At 45.7% G+C, this 22,927-nt stretch overlaps 3 protein-coding genes across 4 annotated transcripts in view; 1 reads left to right on the top strand and 2 right to left on the bottom strand.

Annotated features, from left to right (window-relative positions):
* aurka (aurora kinase A) lies at positions 1–4,816 on the bottom strand. The gene is made up of 9 exons (XM_028998111.1): positions 4,515–4,816; positions 4,321–4,387; positions 3,949–4,189; positions 3,819–3,858; positions 3,541–3,732; positions 2,645–2,783; positions 2,411–2,559; positions 1,058–1,232; positions 1–265 (listed from the first exon to the last, which is right to left on the bottom strand). The coding sequence occupies exons 2-9, from the start codon at positions 4,381–4,383 to the stop codon at positions 86–88; spliced, it is 1,179 nt and encodes a 392-aa protein (XP_028853944.1). The 5' UTR covers positions 4,384–4,387; positions 4,515–4,816; the 3' UTR covers positions 1–85.
* Positions 4,817–5,041: 225 nt separating this feature from the next.
* Positions 5,042–10,883, bottom strand: prelid3b (PRELI domain containing 3). Its single transcript, XM_028998327.1, has 6 exons — positions 10,763–10,883; positions 9,184–9,352; positions 8,229–8,318; positions 7,847–7,917; positions 7,537–7,639; positions 5,042–7,028 (listed from the first exon to the last, which is right to left on the bottom strand). The coding sequence occupies exons 1-6, from the start codon at positions 10,792–10,794 to the stop codon at positions 6,912–6,914; spliced, it is 582 nt and encodes a 193-aa protein (XP_028854160.1). The 5' UTR covers positions 10,795–10,883; the 3' UTR covers positions 5,042–6,911.
* Positions 10,884–13,303: 2,420 nt separating this feature from the next.
* The window catches only part of camk1b (calcium/calmodulin-dependent protein kinase Ib), a 33,419-nt gene continuing 23,795 nt past the window's right edge, over positions 13,304–22,927 (top strand). Inside the window, exons 1-3 of one of the 2 annotated variants that reach the window (XM_028997871.1) lie at positions 13,333–13,421; positions 14,486–14,498; positions 17,281–17,397. In XM_028997871.1, coding sequence (XP_028853704.1) covers positions 14,488–14,498; positions 17,281–17,397 — 128 coding nt within the window. In that variant the 5' untranslated portion in view covers positions 13,333–13,421; positions 14,486–14,487. Of the gene's footprint in view, positions 13,422–14,485; positions 14,499–17,280; positions 17,398–22,927 lie in introns of both variants that reach the window. The other variant, XM_028997872.1, reaches the window with a different exon arrangement.

A 22,927-nucleotide genomic window follows, 5' to 3' on the forward strand; every position in this document is an offset into this window, starting at 1 on the left:
TGGAAACTAATCCAAGTGTGGGGAAGGAGAAAAACACAAAAAAACCACATGATCCAAAAAAAAAAAGACAAAACCCACCATCTTCTCACTGGGCGGTACTGGTATTAGAAAGGTCAACGGTAGGTTGTTTAGTGGAGTTCTCCACGACCCAAGGGTGGAGCAGCACACCTTGGGTTGGTAGTCTGTGCATGGGGTTGTGCTTCAGGAGTCGACTGATGAGATCGCGGCCGCCAGCGCCGACGTGTGCAGGGTAACTGAAGTCAACCTGTGGGTGACAAAGTTAAATTCACCCTAGTTAGGCTGTCCTAGTTAGGGTACCGGGCCACTGTAGCACCAATATACCACTATAACCACATATTTCAGTATCGGTCGTACAGTGAAAATGGAACGACACGGAATGAAGCGCCCAGACTACTGGCAGACCCCAGTGAAGAGACCAGCAAATAAATCCTGGTTCCTGACAACTGCTTAACAAGGACATACCATGAAACAAACCAGAGGGTCACCACAGCCACCACCACCGTTAGAACTACAGCTATAGGGATCTTCAAATGGACCAGTAACATCATTATGGACACGTAATCTACCATGACACTGACTACATCCTGGATATCCTGGACCCTACAACTGTAGGACTTATTATTATTATTATATCATCCCCAACCCTGCACTGACACCATTTGCAGGCTCACTCTACCCTGGAAGGGGGTCCCTCTCTGTATCACTCCTTCCCAACGTTTCTTCCTTTTTTCTCTCTTCTAGAGTTTTTTCCTTGTGTGCAGAAGGGTCAAGTGTGGGGGTGTCAACTGTAGGGCCTGTCAAAGCCCATTGAGACATACTGTATGTGATTTTGGGCTATATAAGAAATAAATGTTGTTGTGAGAACAATTAGAAGAATATGAACACTTGAATGGGGGAGAGAGAGAGAGAGAGAGAGGGGGAGGAAAAAAAAAACAAAAAAAAAAAAACTGTGTATATATATATATATAAGGAGGTTTGCAACACGCACACGCGCGCGCGCACACACACACACACACACACCATGTGGCCAGCTTACCCTAGATATTTTACGATAAGTTTCCTCATGACTCTTCGTTTCAAAGGGTGGGCGGCCAACAAGGAACTCGTAGCAGAGCACACCCAAGCTCCACAGGTCGACCTTCTCATCATGGGTCCGTCCCTCAATCATTTCAGGCGGCAGGTAATCCAGTGTTCCACACAACGTAGACCTCCTGAAAAGCAAATTTGCAATACAGTTTTAGATGTGTGTGACACCACCGGGACTGAAAACAGTCCAGAGGTTTTCCCCCCTCCCACCTAAACTGTTATCCCAGGGTGCAAAAATACATAACTACGGCAGTACTTTTATATAAAACAGACTCGGTGCCACTGAGCAGGTGCCACCGTCCCCACAGCATCACTTCACTTGACATTCCATACATTAGATATACTTTGTTTTGGCACAACATATGCTGCGAGTAGATCAAACATATGACATTCCATAGCTATTTCTGATTAGGTCACACACACCGTAGCACTTAATTTCTCACGGAATGAAAAATGGCAGATGTGACCGTCTCCAGTGCTACAACCAAAGGCTACAAAAAGAATACAGAATCAATCGTTATGTTAAAAATGGTGCCATAGGTTAAGTAGACCTCTATACATTTTCTGTAGTAATTAGTTATTGCTTAGCTGTTTATTTAATACATGAATGCTCAACAGTATCAACAATTAGCACATATGGGCTTGTATGCACAGATTTAGTTTACATTTAAGGCATTTGGCAGACGCCCTTATCCAGAGCGACTTACAACGTGCTGACGTTACCATCAATGAAGTGATCAATTCTGGTTCACCAGGACCCCCAACTATGAATACAATCTTTTTATTCACTCTGTTGTAGTTTCTATATATAAGTAAGACAATAAGAAGGTTACAAGTTCATCTAAATGTTCTCAAAAGAGGAAGGTCTTCAGCTGCCGTGTAAAAGTGCTCAGTTACGGAGCTGTTCTGACCAAGAGAAGAGTAGTAAGAGTTCATTACTGAATTAGAAAAATAAAAATGCTCCATCTAGATACTTTTTTTTTTTTTTTTTTTTTTTAAAGAAACAGAGATTACAATACAACAGTTACCGAGTACTTGAGTAACTTTCCAGGTGAGTATCATTACTCAAATAACTCAAAAAGTAGGAACTATTCATAACAAGTTAATTTTGGCTACTCTCTGCTTCTATTTCTATACTCAGTATAGTTAGTCTTTATTGTCTGCATGATTCAATGTCAACCACCCCTTTTGTAAAGAATATAGCAAAACCGGTAATTTCAGAATAACTATCTGTACATGCACATACAATATATTTCATACGTTGCTTGCATAGATGTCCATAAATTACGAAGGACAGGCATACCTTGAAGATGGGGTGTGAACAGACCAACCAAAATCTGCAATTTTCAGCTCCCCATTTGCCCCCAGGAGAAGATTTTCAGGCTTGATGTCTCTGTGGATCACCTTCTTAGAATGGCAGTAGTGGAGGGCATCTGCCAGCTCCATGATGTACTGTGGAGGAGAAAACAAAAGCTGATCCCTTAATCCCACGAACTAGTGCTGTAAAGTACATTCAAAATGAAATCATACTCCTTACTGTCGCACTCCGTTGGTCATCAAAAGTGCCACAGCGCTGCAGTTCACCATAAAGCTCTCCTTTGGGAGCAAACTCCAAAATGAGGTACACGCGGGCGGAGTCATGGAAATAACCATAAAGACGCAGGATGTTCGGGTGTCTGAAATGAGAGAGGGGGGGAATGAATAAAAAGGTAATCTAGTCTGCTTAAGAGACGATGAGATGATCCTGAGATGAAATGTACATAGCCGCTGCAGATATAGGATAACGGCAGTTAAAAATAATGCAGAGGACTGTATAGTATAAAAAGTTCACTATACAAATAAATAATCTGAAAAAGTGGGATATTAAAAATATCTGTATGTGTGCATATAAAGTACAGGCCAAAAGTTGACAAAATAGCCATCCTTTGCTCGGATTACCTCTTGAAGCTCGTCGAGAGAATGGCAAGAGTGTGCAAAGCAGTAATCAGAGCAAAGAAACTAGAATATAAAACATGTTTTCAGTTATTTCACCTTTTTTTGTTTATTACATAACTCCACATGTGTTCATTCATAGTTTTGATGCCTTCAGTGAGAATCTACCACCGTAAATGGTCATGAAAATAAAGAAAACACATTGAATGAGAAGATGTGTCCAGACTTTTGGCCTGTACTGTATATAAAATTATATTTAAGTATCAGTATATGTAGAATATATGCAAGTGTAGATATATACACATTTTGCACCACAGTGTATTGGATGTGTTAGTTGAAAGAGAAGTGATTGTGAGACACTGCAGCGCAGCGCACTGTGGCACAAAGAAATGCCCCTGCTTTTAACCATGGTGAGCAGCCATGACAGGAGCCCGGGAACCGGCAACCTGCTGACTACGGGACCAGCTTCCTTACCCGCGAAGCAGCCTTCTGCTTGCGTACCTGAGGTGGGACTGGATCTCCACTTCCCTCCGGAGCTGGTGCTCCACGCCAGCCTTCTCCAGCTGTTTCTTGAACAGCACCTTCAGGGCCAGGATGAACATGGTCTGCCGTTCCCTGGCCAGGTAGACGTTGCCGAATTTGCCCTTGCCAAGGGCCCGTCCTATTTCGAAGTTGTCCAGGCTCCATCGCTTCCTTCAAACAAGTACAGAGCAGGTAATTGAACAAACCAAGTCGTGGCAGAGAGAGAGAGGAACGCCACATCCGGCCGTGCAACTTACTTTGCAGCATCGGGATTAGTAGGTGCACCGCTCTGCTTTTCTGAAAAACAGGGGAGAGAGAGAGAGAGAGACGAGCTTCAGTTGTCCCCGGTGCTTCACCGATTTATCTGAGACGAGTGAAGGGACTCACGGCTCACGGCCTCGGCGGGCCTGTGCGTCTCGGCCCGCTTGGCCTGGGCCGGGGTCTGGGCCTGCGGCCTGGCGTTCTGGTCGCCGGCGCACGGCGCCTTGGCGCGGGGGGCCGGAGCGGCCTGCTTCTGCGGGCCGGTCGGACGCTGGACGCGGGCGGGCCCGTTGGAGAGCGTCAGGACCCGGTGGGACGCGGGCGGCGCCGGCTTCACCGGGACCCTCTTGGGGCCGTCGTGGCCGATCTGGGCACGAAACACGGGTCGACAGTAAATACCCCGAGGCCGTGACAGGCCGAATTAAAACGTCAAAACGTCCATTTCTTTTAAACCGAGCGTTAGCCACGCTAGCACGTTAGCAGACGCGACCTACGGACCTTCTCGCTCGCCGGCGCCTGAGATTTGGAGTCTTTGGCCGTCTTGATCCTCGCAGAATCCATACCCCTGGGGGGGGAAGGGAGAGAAAAAGCAGGTTTTGCGGCGGCTTGGAGAACACCGGACCCCCGCAGGATGATAACATGAGCGAAAACCTCGAAGGCCGCTGCGTTAATAAAGACTGCCCGTTGATTACCTGCGGCGGCGAACACGGGACCTTGCCTCTTCCCCGGTAAAACAAACGCCGACAAAAGAACTTAGTTACTGTGTTGATGATTTTTTTTTTTTTTTTTAAAGATACTTATTTAAAAGCTTGATAAAACGCAGCCGGCTACAACCATTACGCGAGCGTCACTTCCACCAGGCCTCCGCGACTACAGCCCTGTTTAGGTTCAAAAATCCCTCTTTAAATACCTTTAAAGGCACAGTCGTCGCTGATTGGACGAGCGACAGACTCTCCGTGCTGCTGATTGGCTAGACTCTCGGCAAGGGATTGTGGGAACGGTCATATGTCTTAAAAAAAAAAGTCTAATGTCGCTTTCAATACGCTAGGGGGCGGCAAAGACTGGGCGCCATACGTAATTGTATCATGTCAAATCAATGTACAAATAATAATTATATACGTTGTGTATTATCGTTCTTCCATTCAGCATTTATGGTACATTTGACAATAAATAATTCCATAAAGAAACGCAAGTGCAGAGCAGCGAGACTAGAAAACAATAACAAATAGCACATATTTATTTTATTTAGTTCCTCATATACAGACACTTTTAAAAGCCATTTATAACACACATATTACTTGTTTCCTCTTTTATAGTCTCCATACCATGTACATTGTTTAAATAAGATATTCATTGTCTATTGAATGACCACTGGAGACCAATTAAATTTCACATATTCTTGAGCAATAAACCTGATTCCAAAATAATTCTGTAATTTAGGACAGTCTTTACAAAATGGACAGGCAGGGATGGGCGAGTGGCAACAAACAGTTTATTTCAGCATTATCTGTAAAACAGATGTTAAATGTGCTGTGAAACCAGGTAACCAGGGTAATTGTGCACATTCAATCTGGTCTTCGGTAAAATTAACCACACCAACAGCACAACAACCACCCTAACCATGTATGTTGGAGAGAGAATGAGAGAAAAAGATTTGTTAAGTGCAAACTCCAAACTTAAGTGCAGCTGCAAAGTTTATAGGCTTTCTAGAGGTGCATCCAATAACTAGAGACATCAAGCTTGCTGGGGTATAAGAACTGAATAAAAAGCACACAGAGAACACATTACAAACTGTTCTTGCACGTGCCCTGTCACATTGCATCCTTTTTTTTTTGTGTTCCTTATTCATGTCATATGTTTAAAGAACAGGGCCTATTAAGGAAAAACAAACATCAAATGCCTTTACATATTACTATAATAAGCATTATATGATCCCAATCATATAAATAAATAAATACTAACTTCCGAACAGCCGTAAAAACAAAACGAAACGTATCCCCAACCCACCCTTAATTTGTAGTTTAAAAATTCAGAAGCTTCTGGTTTTTACTTGTTTGGCCTCTCTTCTTTCAACTCGACATTGTGCGCATAACAGACAGGATCTTGATGACAGGAAGTGGGCGTACACGAAGGGTTAACGTACAGAGACAGACAGGACCTTGAGAAACAGCTGGTCTTGCGACGTTAAAACGGATACCGTTCCGGTTGCACGTAACAAGATCGTCCAAAACTTCCACTGGCAGCACCGTCAGAACGAACACCTGATTTATATCGCGAATATCATCCCAGCAACCAGCATCCCTTCACATTCTCAATACGCGCACGCGATCAGCTTCACACCAAAGAACACTGCAACGTTCAATCAGATATGGTCCATCTCCATCTTCTCCATTGTTCCCCTCGTTACAGCATAATAACAATAATCATACATTTCGGACAATAATAGTAACCATTATTACAGTACTTGACATTCAAGTCTATAGACGCTAGCAGGTAAACATTTGCTAGCATTGCCAGTTTCATTTTTTTTTTTCCTGTAGTGAAAGAGTCCGCACTGAAGAGGTATAAATTGTTAGGAAGGAAACTCATGACCAGGCGGATTCATGAACAAGAACCACGGCATGCGTGAAGGTCACGCTAATGCAATCGGCAGCCTGTAAGGACCGATTTCCTACAGGAGACCAGTTAGAGCTGCGTGGATCTCCTGGTGGCTTTTAAGCAGTTAGTCTCTGTTCTTCTGAATAGGTCACACACACGATCTCCTGTCTTTATTATGTACCAAAATGCAGCACGAGGACCTGCCTAACTACACTGAAAGATCAGCCTCCTTGTTTGTAGCCCACAATGCATCTCTCCGGTATCTAATGTAGACACTTGCTGAAGAGAGACGGACAGAGCAATTTTTCCCATGAACGGAAAGATGTAATACATTGAAGGGGCTTGGCGACACAGAAGGAGGCTGTGTGCTGGCACAGAAGTGTCCCCAGATAGAGCTCCGGGAACGTAAAGCAAGAAAAAGAGAGAGGAAGAGAGGACCTTAATTATAATAATAAAAAAAAAAAAAAAAAAAAAAAACAGAAAACACTGGGTCATTTTTCTGCAACGGCAGCTGCCATAGGTGTTCGGATGGTTCCCCGTGCTGTGGCTGCAAGCTCCTCGATCTCCGTGTTGAGCCTGCGAATGACCCACTCCATCGCCTCCCGACCCTGCAGACACAAATAAATGAATCTGATAAGTGCTGTAAATGTAAATTTCCCGCTTGTGAAGTATTTTTTGGTGAAAATTTGTAAATCAATAAAAAAATAAGTGATTAATTCATTGCCACTAAAGCGCGCTATAAACTGTATTCAAAACAATTACTGTCACAAGTAAGAGAAAGGGGTTCAGCTGCTTCCCGTTCACTTTGAACTAAATTGTGGGTCTCTGCAGTGCTTGCTTTAATTGTGAGTCAGTCAAATGAATCTATGAATGCCTTGGAAGATCTGATTTATAGCAGGTTGTGTGGTTATGTTATCGTGAGCGAGAAACAACAACTGGTTGCAACTCCTGCACTGCAGACATGTTACTTACGTTTACAGCATTTATCAGACGCCCTTATCCAGAGCGACTTACAATCAGTAGTTACAGGGACAGTCCCCTCCCCGGAGCAACTTAGGGTTACTTCTGATATAAAACTCCTATAACACCAAAGACACGGCCCTTCAGGCTACTCACTTTTCCGGCATTAGCAGAGATTGTGCTGGCCATGAGCCCCTCCAGGTAGCTACTCAGACTCACACCCTTCACGGATATGAGAGCTTCTTGTGTAAGTACTGTCCTGCAGAGACCAAAAAGTGGCGAGGCGGTGTTAGAACAGAGCGAGAACTGCACATGGGAAGCCCTTTAGTGGTAAAGTAAAGGGATATGAAACTATAGACAGGGTTCTTGAATTTCCAGTGGCCATAAGAACCCTGAATAGAAGACTCTGTAAAAGAATAAATGATGTAAAAAAAAAAAAAAAAAAAAAAAAAAAAAAAAGTCTTACTTCTCTGGGTCCTCAGGGTGCGGTCTGTATGTCAGCCTCTCGTCCACTGATACCATGTTCGTAAAGGTGATCTAGTGCAAACAATTAAACAAACAAAAAAAAAAATCCCATGCTTTCATTTAGTCCGGCTGAATCTCATTCCAGACATATTGCACGTTTTTTTTTTTTTTTTTTTAACCAAACACACACTCACTGTAGTTATGAAACAGTCAACATGTTTTAAAGCTAAACTAATTAAAAAAATGAATCAATTTGAAGCTAAATCTACATTAATTACACAAAAAAAGCCACATAATGACAGGCTTAATCTTTTTAAAAGTTCTAAATGATAAGATCACAGTATGGCAGAAAGTATTTCATTATCTGGACTTTCTGGACTCACATTGCTAGACTGCAGTTCAAATGTCTTTTCTTTGGGGTCCACCACCGACTGCTCCTGGACATAAGTACATGTCCTCGTGTTGCCAATGATCTGCGGAGAAAGAATGGACCAATAAAACAAAAGGAAAGCAGCGCCAGAGGGCAATCCCGCCCGGTGCAGAACTATGGAGATAATTCACAATATCACACCATTGACAAATATATTGCTTGATTCAGCGACAAATGTAAGAAGATTCACAAATGTTATTTATCAGTCACAAATGCATTTCTCGATTTAGGGGAGAAAAAAAGTGAATACATTTATTTGTGATTTTTTTACTTCCCTGACAGAGCAGGGAAGTTAAGAAAAAAAAAAAAAAAATTTTAATTTCACATCTTAAACTACCACCACCATGGCTGGGCTGAACAAAGATTGCATGAGTGCAATGTGAGCTCGTCTGTAGTCAGTGGCTCAGAGGGGCTGATACCGTATCACAAACATTACATCACACCAAATGGGGCAAGGGTGTTCGCTGGCAAGAACAGCCCAGCTATGATCTGTACAGCATGTGCCCCACGTGATACGGAGCCACGCTAAGGTCACCCGCGTCACCGTGTTATCTGACGGCTCTGAAGAGTAATGGGAGTCTGAATCAGTGGGTCACTAGAAGCGCAAATGGGGGCAGCCTCTCAAACCTCTGGGCCAGAACAGATGCTTACGTTCCAAAGGCGGATATTCTGCATTCAGGGTTCTTACACATTTACACGCGTACACAATCAAAACAAGCATATGACAACCCTGAAAAGTTGAACTTAAACGTGTTCACGCGACCCCGCCAGGTACGGGATCAGCAGCTATAACTTACATGACGTTTAGAAGGAGAAGCGCAGCTGCGGAGGTGCAACGTACGCAGCACCACATGACGCGGTTCACTACGTAAAGCCGGAAAACATACTATAGACGAAGAAAAACTCACAGATTTGACTATGGACGGAAGGCCCCACTCCGTGCTGAGCAATCTTTTGCTGTGAAGTCGCCCCTGGTCGTCTACCTTCCTGTCCAGGACGTCCACTCCGAACACACTGGGGTTCATGGGGTTGGGGTACTTCTGCATGGCTGCTTTGGTCACCATCTCCCACGGATGGCTGATTAGTGAGAGAAAAGGGGGACACCATTTTAAATGTACAGATTATTAAATGTACACGTTTAACTGGTTGGCGTACTAGACTTAAACCTGAAAAAAAAAGCTCGCGTGAGTATAGATCCTTTGGTTGAACCTCGTTCTGAAACAGGGACGAGCGCCAGAAGGACAGTCCTTGAAGGACAACACGACAGGGTCCAGCACGGCCTCTCGGTATGCTCACAATCTAATAATCAACTGCACGATGCGATTACATAACTACATTATATGTATATACAGCCGAGGGGAAAATGGGGACAGCACTCTGCTCAGCGGCACCTTGGCAGCTCGGGATTCGACGATGGGCGCATTTCCTTACCCGCCAGGCCACCGCTGCCCCAACTGATCACATGATCAGCTCCACCGAATCTCCACAAACAAAGAAACGTTTGACTGTTAATAAACCATTCCTGTGCGCTATTAAATGACACGCGTGTCACGATGGGTTTAATCGGTTCAGAATAAACATGGCACCGTCTCAGAGGACGAGATTATTCGGCGACGAGTGAACTTTTGATTCAGACGTCGCCAGGAGCGTACTGACGAACATGGCGCGTTTAAAAGGCCGAAGAATGAGAAAGAACCGGGATGTTGGTGGCCCGAATGCAGCAGTGTCCCTCCCAGGTCACGTGGCGCCTGACGTCGAACCAGACGCGGATCTGGGGGAAAGGTCAGGGCTGGACACGGCGGTTCTTTTAGGTGTACTGAATCTTTAGAGTCAGTTCACTAAGGGATTCGCTCACCAAATCAGTCCACGAGTCGTGTGTGTGCTATTTAACTGCCTTATTCACTCCAAACATAACTACTTCTCTGTAGAAGAACACAAAAGGTCACTTATCCAACCATCTTATCTGTGCTCGTCTGCATTCTGTAACTCAAAAGATAAAAGTGAAATCCGACTCGTTGGTACTAAAACGTTATCCAAAGCAGACAGTATTTCAGGTGATATCGATAAATGCTTCGATAACTCCGCAACCAGGCTCACAAATTCAAGCCTCGCCAATCACAACCCGTCAGTCGCTCGGTCGAATTAATTTATAGTAATAAATATATGTTTTAATCGTATAATTTATTATAAAATAAACTACACAAGCAGTTACGCAACATGGGTCGGCGGCATCCCACAAACCCGGCGGCATTCCGGCACGGCGGACAAGCAACCAGACCAGATGAAGGACGTTTCTGGAACGACAGCGAGAGGTTAAAGCCGCACCGAGAATCTCCCGTGACGTGCCTGAACCGGCCTCACACCGCACCGGTAAAAAGCTCCGCGTTGTACTGCGGCAGGGTCCGGCACCCGAGCGGGCCGAGGAGGGGCTGCGGCTGCGCGGACGTAACAGCCCGAAACTCGCCCGAAAGCCACGGTCCAACTCACTTAAATATGTGTTCCGACGTCCAGATCTTCATGCTGCTCAGGACTGCGACGCACACACGACACAGCGGCCACCACCGGCGGCGAGTTCTAGAAGAAGAGGCCTACGTTCGATGACGTACTTCCGCCGGGACACCGAAGCCGGTCGCGGCCAATCACAGACCGCACGGCGGTCGACAGCCAATCGGCTGCGCTCTGGGTGGTGTAAGGCCCGCCCACTGACCTGCGGCCATGTGCCCGAATATTACATCAGAGAACGTCATGTTCCGAATGGCCGCTGCAGTCACCTTCCTGCCTTCGGTGCCATGTTCAGCCCAGGCTGGGCGGTTTAAAGCAACAATAAAAGCTGCTATATATTCAGCGCGTTTTTTGCAATAATATTAATATTATTATATATATTTTTAATATATTAGTATAGCGAAACCGCGGCAGACTGCTTTCAGGGTTGCTGTCACAATGCCAGCCACGCTGGGCGACAGAAATAGAAAGGGAACACAGGAGCGCACAGGACGCTTATGATACATAGCAGTCCAGTCTATTTTAAGATAGTTTCCTTTCGGCGTGACAGTACTCTTCATGTTCTACAGTGGTGTCCTGGTGCCCTTCATGACCCACGCCTTCAAGATCAAGGAAACTGCCCGCTAAAAGTAACTTAAAAATACCCCACAGCAGACGAGAAAAGTTCACAAAGTCATACGATTAGCTAAACAAATCAGTGCACATAATATGTTCCATACTGTAGAACTACAGAACTGACATCTGCTGGTGTTTTTTTAAAGCTATTATGATCTACATATGTAATATTGTGCCTTGTTCACTGTTCAGCCCTACATAATTCATGATCTCCCATGTTTATCCGACACTGTTTACCCTGACAATCTATGTGATGGATTTGATTGACAATCTTAGTCAAGCTGGTTTATCCACACATGCATACATGTCCTAAAGGGATATTTCATATCTAACCTCTCATTAGATACTCAGGACCTCAAGCTTAAGTAAACCATCTAAAGAAGAAATACTGCGTTGATATAATCCCCCCCAGAAAAAACAACAACCCTGATGTAACTTTGATGGCTTCTGCAGACCCCTGAAGGACTTCAGAAGGCAAAGTCTACATTCCTTACATTACAGCCGTGCACAACCTGTTTTCTCTGGGTTTTCCTACTCTTTTCAGCTAGCCCACACTGCAATAACCCGAAGCAGAAATCACCTAGACCGTTTAAAAGCAAAACAGCGTCATCCTCTGGACAGTCGGGTTACTCTTGTTCAAAGTGAATCTGATTATATTGATAATTCAAAACATATTCATATCATTAATGTCACATGGTTATTTTTTTTTACAAACTCCAACTTACCTTATACGTGTCGTGGATTTACGTGTAACAGCCACTACTTTATTTCTTCTTTCTGCCACAAGGTGGAGCTAGTTCTGTTTCAGTCTGCCTGATCCTGATGAGAGAGTATGGGCAGAGCTGCTGATGTTCGTCCCCGTCTGAGTCTGCCGAGTTTTTAATTGTCTTTATTTTTTTTTGGAGTCGTTTCGAACCACCTTCAGCAGTGGTTCCGCATGTGACTGCCTGTGTCCCATGTTTTTGCACTTTATGTCGATGTCGCCCACGTGAACTCTATGTCAGTCAGTAACTTTGTTTAAATGTGACATGTATGTATAACATGTATGCAGCTAAAATGACAATAAGTCAACTTGACTTGAACAATCATGTGTTGTCATGTTCACAGTCTGTATATTGTGCACATAAATAATATCCTAATTGTTTATTGATTACTATTCTTTTTTTGCTGCTTATATTATTTGATCTCCAAACTGTATATTGTAATGCGTTGCCTGAGGGACACAAGCTTATAATACTGGATTCAGGCCAATAAACAGGACTCTGATCGATTTTTTTTATGAATAATGTCTTTTTGTATTTGCTATAATTAGAGAAAATCATTAAAAAATTAGAGCTACAAGTGTTATCTGAAGAATATATTTTAGAATATATCAAAGAAACAGTTAGTTTTGTAGGACTTTTTTTTGCCTCGTTTAGCAGGAAGGTCTTCATGACGAAACCGCGATGAACCAAAATGGCCAACAGGCGGCGGACTGCTACAGCAGATTTTATTTCATCGATCTGTCCTGCTCATTTACGTTTACATTTGTGCCATTTATCCAGATCGACTTACAGTAAGTATTTACAGGGACAGTCCCTCAGGAGCACATTTGGGTTAAGTGTCTCTCTCACAACGGTATTGGGTGGACATAGGCTATATCTTTGTAGTAAAAAAACTTGTTTTTTTAAACCTTCTGTTGTCGAAAAACAACAAGTGTGACTCGTGGCCCCGTGTTGCACTTTGAATGGAGTGAAACGCAGGGCGACGGGGACAGCGAGGGAGGCGGGACGCGCCCCTTTCAACCAAACCCGAGGCAGCCAATCGCGACCGCGCCTCGGTTACCTGAGAGGCGGCCCGCCTCGCCATTGGCTGGAGTTCGGGCGGGCCCCGCCCCCCGCGCGAGTCGCGCCCACGCCCCGCCGACGGGCTCTGACGTCAGGAAAGTGCTGGTGGGCTCGTCTAAGGAGCCAGTTTTCCGCCGGCGCAGCGCACTCCGACCGACGCGGTCCAGCCTGGAAGGTCCCCGGAGCTCCGCACAGCTGTTCAGGTGCGTGTGTTAAAGAAACGCGCTCCGGTCGTTCTGACACGGCGGACCGTCTTCCCGCCCGGTAACGGTGGCGATGCGTGCTCCAGATGCGGCGAGGACAGACACCCTCTGGAGAGACCGCAGGACGCGGCGACCACCGCTCGGGCGTCCGTGCCCAAGGTCGCGTTTGCTATTTGAAATTAATAATTGATAGCACAATATCGGTTTTTGCCTCCGCGGCCGGTCTCCCGGTGCAACCGTCGGCAACCGACTAATACCGAAGGGAATAAAACTGCAGCAGAAACTAACTCGGCCGAAACTAACGCAGTAATGAACCTGTCGCCGGCATGCAACTGCCACGCCATTAATCAAACCACATCACACGTCGGGTGCGACAACATTGGTGGGTGCATGCAAAGCCGAAAGTAACGTGACAGTAAAGTTGTCCAGGGCCCGGGCGCGCGCATCGCACTACATGCATTTACATTTACAGCATTTACCAGACGCCCTTATCCAGAGCGACTTACAGTCAGTAGTTGCAGGGACAGTCCCCCCCCTGGAGCGACTCGTGTCTTGCTCAGGGACACAATGGTAGCAAGTGGGGTTTGAACCTGGGTCTTCTGGTTCTAGGCTACTACCACCCATGCACCTAGCTAACACTTTTATTATAATACATTAATAATAATAATAGTAACCACTCAGGTGGAGTGGCCGGGTGATGTGGAATCAGGAACCCCCCCCCCCCCCATGATGAGGACATCCCTCTTGCCTGTAAAGGTCTCACCTCTGGTGTGCAGTGAACTCCCCGGCGTCGCAGTCATTGCACTTTTTCTTCGGAGGGCGGCGACCATCGGCCAGCCGTCCCAGCCGCGAGCTGCCGGGCCTGCGCCGTTTCGGCTGTTACGGTCCCCGGCTTCCTGTGAGCGCGCTTGTGGTCGGGTGACAAGACTGCAGCCGCCGCGCCACGCGTGTCGGCAGTCCCAGGTCCCCGCTGTCGCCGCGACATTCGAACATTTCCTGACCCAGCCTCTTAAAGGTTGCAGCGTCACTCTCTCTGTGTCTTTCTCTTCTGTCCATTTCCGCAGCAATGGGAAACCAGTGAGTATTTACATCCAGTTCCTCTTGTATGCAATAATGAACGTGATGCATATGCGAATGCTGCATGTGAAACTAGACAGTAGTTCACCCGCGGAACGAAGTAGCTCTGTCCGTGCCCGGGTTGACGTTTTCTTATACCGTCCTTGTTGAACGCGTCCTGGTGTCCTCTGGGTAGATCTGCCTGCATGTGACTTTCCCGACGTCCGAGGGGGCTGCTTTCCTATCCATTCCCATTCGGAAATGCTGAAGGACCCTTTGCCTGCGTTTCAACCTCAACTCTTTGACCACACCCGCCCCGACTCGGTCCCTCATTTTACGCCCACGTCTTCCTTGTCCCACACAATGTCGTCCCTAGTCGATATTTTGATGACAAAGATGTCTGCTGGCCTCCTCTCATCCGCATGACATCAGCATCCAGACCATTATGTCTCTTCTCTAGGATCATAAGGCCGAGGGTGCCAAGTGAAATGCGCGTACGCGCCAAACCTCAGGGAAAGTTCCTTCTTGGCACGTTGGTTCTAATCATTTTAGAACGTGCCAACGTGGCGTGCCCCTACTTGACAGATGACAGTGGTTACGTTTGCATAACGCTGCACGGTTCCAGCTAATGCGCGCGAACACGATCCCGGCGGCTTCAGGCCGCTGCTGATGAGGGATGGTGTCAGTGTACGGCGCGTACTGTTCACATGCAAGCCTTACTTCATTAGTAACCAAGGCCAGTTTCATTATCGAAAAACTTCAGTACGGGTGCACGTTAAAGGTGACGGTTCTCTCTCTCTCTCTCTCACTCTCTCTCTCTCCTTCATATCTTTTTATGCATCTTTATTCTTCCTCTTTTGTGTGCTGTAACTTTTTTTTTTTTTTTTTGCTCTTCCAGGGTACAAATAGGTTTAATTTCATCACAGCTTCTCGAAAGACAAAAAGAGGAACAAGCTATGTGTTCAGCTCTCTTGACAGAAATGGTTCCAAACAAAGTGTTTTCTGTAGCGATAAAAAGTCGTTTTTTTTGTACATTCCGAGGCCAGATTCTGTACACTTGACCTGGTCAGTGTTGTACAGGAAACAGGAAGCTCCAGATCCGGCTGGTATTCGCCGGGTGAACAGTGCACCTGCTGTCACCTTTGCGGAGCGTTGGTTCCACAGATACCATAATTCCTCCCCTGTGTTTCCATGGAAACATGCACAGGACCAGTACCATGCTAAAGGAGGTCAGTGGTCTTCCTGGTGATGCGAGGCAGATGGTAGCCACGGTGAAAGGGAGATTCCAAGAAGCTTCACTTCTGCAATTCAAGCCACACCCCTTTTTTTCATAACCACGAACAGCATTCATTTTGATTGTTAAGAGCATCACGTACTTATTATTCAACATGCAGTCAAGCATGGCCGCCCTGGTCCAATATCGACATCTTCAAAGGAAATGGCATCAGCGGCATATTTGCTGCATTTAGAACATTGTAATGATGTGTACCCCCTTCTGGAAATCGCTAACTGGCACCACTGGTCCATTAACTTCCATTAGAAGTTTATTTTGGACCAGCGGGCGCTTCTTTAGAAGGAAAAACCCAGATAAGATTGTGCCTTTGTGGCAATTGATTGAGGTTTGATGTTAATTATGGCAAACACCATTATGCCTGTAGTTCAATAGTGCCACTTTGATCCTTTACAGCAATCGTTTCAGAGCTTCAGGGCTTAGTTCATAATGAATAAACATCATTATTTAGATAGATACTAATCTGACAGAGCAGTATATTAACCCACCCCAAAAACTACGGATTCACGTTTAAAGCAATTAAAATGACAGATATTGTAAACCGGGGAGCTAACGGGTGGCTATATTTCAGCACTCAGTCCAGGGTGAGTCACGTCGCTGGTATGTACAGCAGGCAAACCCTATCAGTCAAGAGTACACAGAATAAGCTGTGATATTAACCCAGCTATTTTGGTCTGACTCGAGAGTTATGAGGAACCTTGCCGCTAGGACCTGAGGAGAGGAACACTACTTTTAAGGGTAAATGAACAGAAATTGAAGATGCGTCACTCATTTGGGAGGGCGAGAACTGCCCGGTCTGGGTCTTCCGCTCTACTGTAGACAAATCAGTATAATAACGCTGTAATAATCAAACTGCAGTCTCATAGCATGATTGTATATTTATTATTGCGTTGATTGCGAGACAGGAGATGCCACAAATGACCTTCTGTATTATGAAGTCTATATAACAGAACAAGTCAACGGGGAAATAGTTACCAGGTTGCAACATTCACTGGGATGATTAAAATTCAATTGCTTAATTAGGTACCACTGACTCCAGCGTTTCCCAATCGATGCACGATTAAACTCTGATCAAGAGTTTAAAAGTCCTGACATGGTGGAACACTGGAACCTTCTAAACATGCCACGAGTAGCTGAAGTTTGTGTGGTTAATTGAACCAATCTCAGAGAGTGTGTGAGTTAACTTTGAGAGTGCCACAATTAAATAAGTCTGATTCAAGGTAAGGCAAACATGCATTCTTATAGCTTTTTAGCCGCTCATTCTTATGAGATTGTGATATTTTAGGAGTAAATGGAAGCAGTGACCCTGGAATTAGAGTCCAAAATGCCGGAACGTTCTGAGTGTGAAAGAACAAATTGTTCCAGTGGTATTTCTTTGAGATCTTCTGCATGACCATTCTGGGTGTACGGCACCTCATAAACGTCTTTGGTAAACGGTAACACTGACCTGTTATATATTACACGATACATTATATGGTATTCGAAACAAATTTTTCCTCTCATTCTTCCCAGTTTTCCTATACTTGACCGTCACAAGAGTAAAATGCCCTTGGGTCAAGATGGACGTTCTTGGAAAAAGAAAACGTCTGACATCAAGGACATCTATGACTTTAAAGAGGTCCTTGGGACGTAAGTACCTTGCCACCGATTTATTTTCACTGTCAGTAGTTTTAACAGAATGTCTCACAACTTCTGTCACATGTAAGACTTTTACTGTCTTCGCTGTTGCCGACTCGAACACCATGACCTTTGAACTCTGCTATCGTGTCTATTTTAATGCCAGCTTATCTTATATGAGCACCCCTTGTACATGCATGCAATTCAACAACACTGTTGACAAAGTGCTCTCACGTAAGTACTTAAGCTTAAGTAAACTTTGTGTAACTAGGCTCTTCAAACCGGCATTAAAAATTAAAAAGGGACGACTGGAATATTTTTGTCAGCATAAGAGATGAAGAAAAACATTTGCCAGACCATTCACTTGACAAGGCCCCTCCAGAGACCGGAGCGCCGCGGCGCTTTAAGAACTTACAGATGCGGTGCTTTGAGATGTTTACTCTTCCGCGGATGCCATTTGAGCCCAAGCAGCGAGAGGACGTGTGACGTGACCTCGCGCCCGCCGCCGCCGCTGTAAATTGCGGTTCCTTTTCCCAAGCCCGCTTTCAGGGAAGCGGCCTCCGTTAATGGAATCTCCCGGACTTTATCAAGCCGCGGCGGCGGCACTGCTGTCAGCCGAGGTCCTGGGAGAGAGCCGGAGAAGCGGGAGGAGCAAGAAGAAAAATAGCGTCCCTTCTGGGGGGTGGAATCTGAGATTAGATTACCGTGTTCTTACGACGCTATTCCGAGCTTCCCTAGACTCCAAACTTTAAAAATGGTCCGCAGCTCTGGTAATATTCCCTGATCATTTCTCCGATCATTTCTATTGGTCAAGGTTACAGCAGTCACATCGGATTACCTCACGCATGCAAAATCCATTTTCTATACATATATGTATCGGAGTATTTAATGCTTACATTTTTACATAGCATGTAATGGCAAAAAATGAAATTTCAGGATGTATTTAGTCGGAAATACGGTATATTTCCCGTGGATTTGTGGTCACGACGCCGTTTCTGAGCTGCTTGTAAATATTTGGCCTTGTTGCCGCCGAGGCGACATCAGATGGGGGGATACCTCCCTTTTCTGCCACGCCGTTCACTTGTCCATGCTGTTTATGGAAAGATCCGCGTCTCGGGCGCATTGCTCTGCTGCGAGTTCGTCGTGGGCTGGTTGTCTTAGCAACAGAAGGAGACACTTTCCATATGGACTATAACAGTTGCTATGGAAACAAAGTTTTTATTTTCTATTAATAATCTGGCTTGTGAGTGTGCGACTCTTAAACATCACACTTTTCGTCTGTCGGTCGCGCAGCGCGCTTTGTCCAGATTTCCCAAATTCCGGCAGCCGCTGGCATCGGGAGTGTAGGGTCAGAGCCACCAGCGCTTCCCCCTTTTTAACCGACACAGCCGCCTCTTTTCCATCCCTGTCTCAGCGGCCGGCGCTGGCCTGCTCCCGTTTTCCAAAACAATGGGGCTAAACGCGCCTGCCGCTCTTTTTTTAATCCCACGGGACCTTGTGCTCTCAGATTCTACCGAATCCCATTCAATGTCAGATCTGTTTCCATCCGTGCGGATTGTCCGGTGCGCTCATCACATTAGAACATATGATCAAAACCGGGGCGCTTTAATCCCGTTCCAGATTAGATGCCCAGATAATATAATGACCTTGGGACATTAGTCAGGGCGAAGGTTTTTTATTTTAGTTCCTAGTCGCTGGACCTTGTTTGCCAAGGATGTAGTTACACCCGTGAGTGAACACTAAAAAAAAAAAAAAAAAACTTCAAGTCAATCACACTTCCTCTATGGGATGGCAGTGAGGTCAAGGGTCACGAATTGGGGTCCAACTCATGGGTCCAAAATATGACAGCGCTTTCTGTTTCTTGCTTTCACAGATCTGGGGTAAAGCCGTGTTACTTCTGCCTGGCTGCCTGTCATTAAAGCAGAAAACAATGAATGAGGCTCACACCAAGCACACACGCACACACACACACACACACACATACACACACTCCTGGCTGTCAGCTGGGAAACAGGGCCTTCCTGGTTTCACTTCTCTCTTTGCCCACCGACGGCCTTTCCCCTCCGGTTACCCGCGGCGACGGAGCGCTCTGCGGCTCGTGCTGGAGTTTGTTTATTAATGAGCGTTGGCGGAAAACAAGAGCGCGTATTGATTTTGTCTGGGGGTGGGGGGGGGGTGACTGTGCATACGTCCTGCTGCCGTCCCGAAATGGACGGCGACGCGACCGGGGTCCACATTTTTCTGCACAGAATATTGGAAATAAAAAACAGGCCGGCATGTCCCGAGAACGGAATTTAGCGCTGGGTTTGGTCAGAAGTCTATCTTCGCTTGGAATGGAAACTGGATAATGACCTCACTCCACCTTCATAAGTGATCTTCGGGGTCTGCGGCTTTTCTGCCTTGTGAAACGTGCGTCGCCGGAAGCAGGATACGCCAGACTATCGGATTTCCCAGCATGCATTATTTCTTGCTAATAATAATAGATTCTAATGAATCTAATTATATCGAATGAATTTTTATTACTGCTGCGCAGAATGGGGACAGAGCCGAAGACCTAGAAGGCCTCCAGGTTTGCTAGAACACAACAGAATATTCCATTAAAAGAAAAGTAAATGGATTCGTGTCTATGGTCTGGAACCCCTGTACCTCTGGACGTTGAGAAGTTGGCAATCTAACCAAGTGTTGCAGAAGGTTTTTTTTTTTTTTTTTTTTCTGGCTCTGCTAATTCAGTACATGCCACTAGAGACCGCAAACAGAATTTAGAGCTTCCTGTTTCACATATCAGAGCAGCAGCGCTGAGCCCCGCTCGTCATTGTGTTACTTGCCCCGCCGATGAAGTTCACACGTGCCATTAGTGGCCGCCGAAGCCGATCGCCGTAGCGCTCGGTGGCTTGTCCAGGGCTTTCGCACTCCCGGCGTGCTTTGCAGGACGAGGGAAGCGCTCGGACCGCAGGCGCTGGAATAATCCAGGATCGATGCGGCGTATTGACGTGCATGACCTACTCCTGTTGTGTTATTGCAGCCCGTGCGATGTTCCCCGGCATGAACGGCAGGGACTGATTTCTCTTTTTCGCCACTGTTGCCACACCACCCGTTTCCCTCACATTTTGTTTTTGGCATCTAGGCTATGCAACATCACGGCCACGGTGTAACCAGATCCACACAGGTAGACTTTGAAAAAAATGAAAAGGATTGTAGGGATATTTAAATTTTACTCGTAAAAATTGAGTTATGAAAAAGACGACTTCAGATTCAGATTGGCTTGTCATATGTGAGATGAACGTACATATCTTAAGAAAAGGTGGATGGCCATAACTGGCCTGTAGACCGTCATCTTGTGGAAGGAAGTCATGGCATGCGTGTGTGAAATGACACCGCAGCGTTATCAGATTGACCTGTGAGCTTTAAGAACGGCGTTCCGTGGAGAAACTCATTGCTTGCATATAAAAAGACACCCCTTCTGCACCTTGAGACACGTTGAGTGTCTCAGAAGACATAGGGCCGTGTTTCGGCAATATGACGCATAGCATAAAACATGTTTTGATGGTGCAAGAAACCAACTGGGCACCTCTTAATTTATTCATGCTGCCGCTCACCAGTGTGCTACACCTCATATGAAGACAGCTTTACTGCTGCGAGCACGAAACGTGGACAAAATGGACGCAGAAATGTAACTTAGATCGACAAACCGGGGCCCTCAAAATGCTTGTGGACCACGTTGAGCCTCCTGACATTTGACCGGATCGCCAACTGTCTCCGGTTCACCTTAGGCTGATAATGCTTGGTGCAATATTTGCCGGTCAGAAGAGCTTTTGCTGTGAGCTCCATTAAGATGGTCCGGCGTGCCTGTAGATCAGCGGTGTTCCTGTGATGTTTGTTGTCCCATGGCCTTTAATGTTTTTCTCGCGCTGACAGGGACTAATGAGCGTTTCTGCATGCTTGCTTTGTTCGGGATTCTGTGTGTGTGTGTGTGTGTGTGTGTGTGTGCAGAGGTGTGGGCAGGTGTCATTATCAGCATGGGAGGCACAGGGGTGGTGTCTCAGCCCATCTATAATTCAGCTGTCATCCATCCGCAAACACCCACAGCCTCAGAGGGAGGACACCCTTCTTCACGCACACTGCCTCTGAAAGGCTGCGGCAGGGCGGCTGCAAAGTCGGGTTGGTCTCGTGTGTCTGGTCAGGCCGGGGGGTTTTGGCTGCTCATGGCGCATTAGGCTGGCGTGTATGTTGACTAAAGTGACAGTTGTGCTTGTCTCCTTGTCTTTTAGTTGTGGATTTAGCTCATTTTGTGAGTTACGACAAGAACCAAAATCGCATATAGTGGGGCAAAAAAAAGTATTTGGCAGCCACCGATTGTGCAAGATGTCCCACTTTTAAACAGTTTATTTGAATAAAGGTGCAGAAATGTATTATTTAACACCTAATAACAAGCAAGGACTCTGGCCATCACAGACCTGTTACTGTCTCTCAAAGACGAACATTACAGACCTCCCTCATATTTTTAAATGGGACAACCGGTGGCCGCCAGATACTTTTTTGTATAGTATGTCTCAGTGGAGTTTGACAGGCCCTGCTGTCACACCATGACCCCTTTTGTCCAGGACTGCCTGATGGGCATGATTTTTAAATATTGTATGTTAGGGCGGAACAACTGGAGTGCATATTCCAGGGAAACGACTCAACGACCTTGCGTCCACATGGAAATGTTGTGGACTTTCAGTGTGGATGACAACATTCATGATCATGTATTTGTTTAGGCAATTGGTCTTGATCTTGGACTGGGAATTTTTGTATTTTGTTGGTCTTAGTCATGTCTTTATGTAGATCCTTGGTCTTGGTAATGTCTGTATAGGGTCTTGATCTTGGTACCGGTGTCTTGAGCAGACGTCACCTGGCATTTCAGTCTTAATTGGCTGGTAACTGACCTCTGTGTTAGATACGGGCTCTTCACAGACGTGCCCAGAACACTGAACTCCTTGTGAGAATGTTGCATGCTCCTAATGCTCTTTTTTGGAATCGTGAGTGCTCAGGATCGTTTGTTCACCTTAACATGTAGTTATCATGCCATCATGTCATCTTGTCAAGCAAAAAATCAAGAGTATCAAAGGACATGTTTGACATGGATTAGCATGACGCGTCACCAGAATTGAAGATTTACCAGGTAGGATACCAGGGTGGTAGTAGCCTAGTGGGTAACACACTCACAGAAGACCCAGGTTCAAACCCCACTTACTACCATTGTGTCCCTGAGCAAGACACTTGACCCTAAGTGTCTCCAGGGGGGTACTGTCCCTGTAACTTCTGATTGTAAGTCGCTCTGGATAAGGGCGTCTGATAAATGATGTAAATGTAAATGTAGGATAGGAGTAGGAAATCTAATTCAGCTTTGAGCCTGTTTGTGCTGCAGCCTGTAACGTCTCAATTTTTTATGTTGTGAGAAATACCATTTCAGTTTTTCAAGTAGCGTGGACGGTTGACTTGTTATCTAAATTATTAAGAGCAGCGCTTTAGATGAAACGAGGAGAAGAAAAGTCTCAACCAT

The sequence above is a fragment of the Denticeps clupeoides genome, chromosome 12 (assembly GCF_900700375.1).
Source record: "Denticeps clupeoides chromosome 12, fDenClu1.1, whole genome shotgun sequence".
NCBI classification, from domain to species: domain Eukaryota; kingdom Metazoa; phylum Chordata; class Actinopteri; order Clupeiformes; family Denticipitidae; genus Denticeps; species Denticeps clupeoides.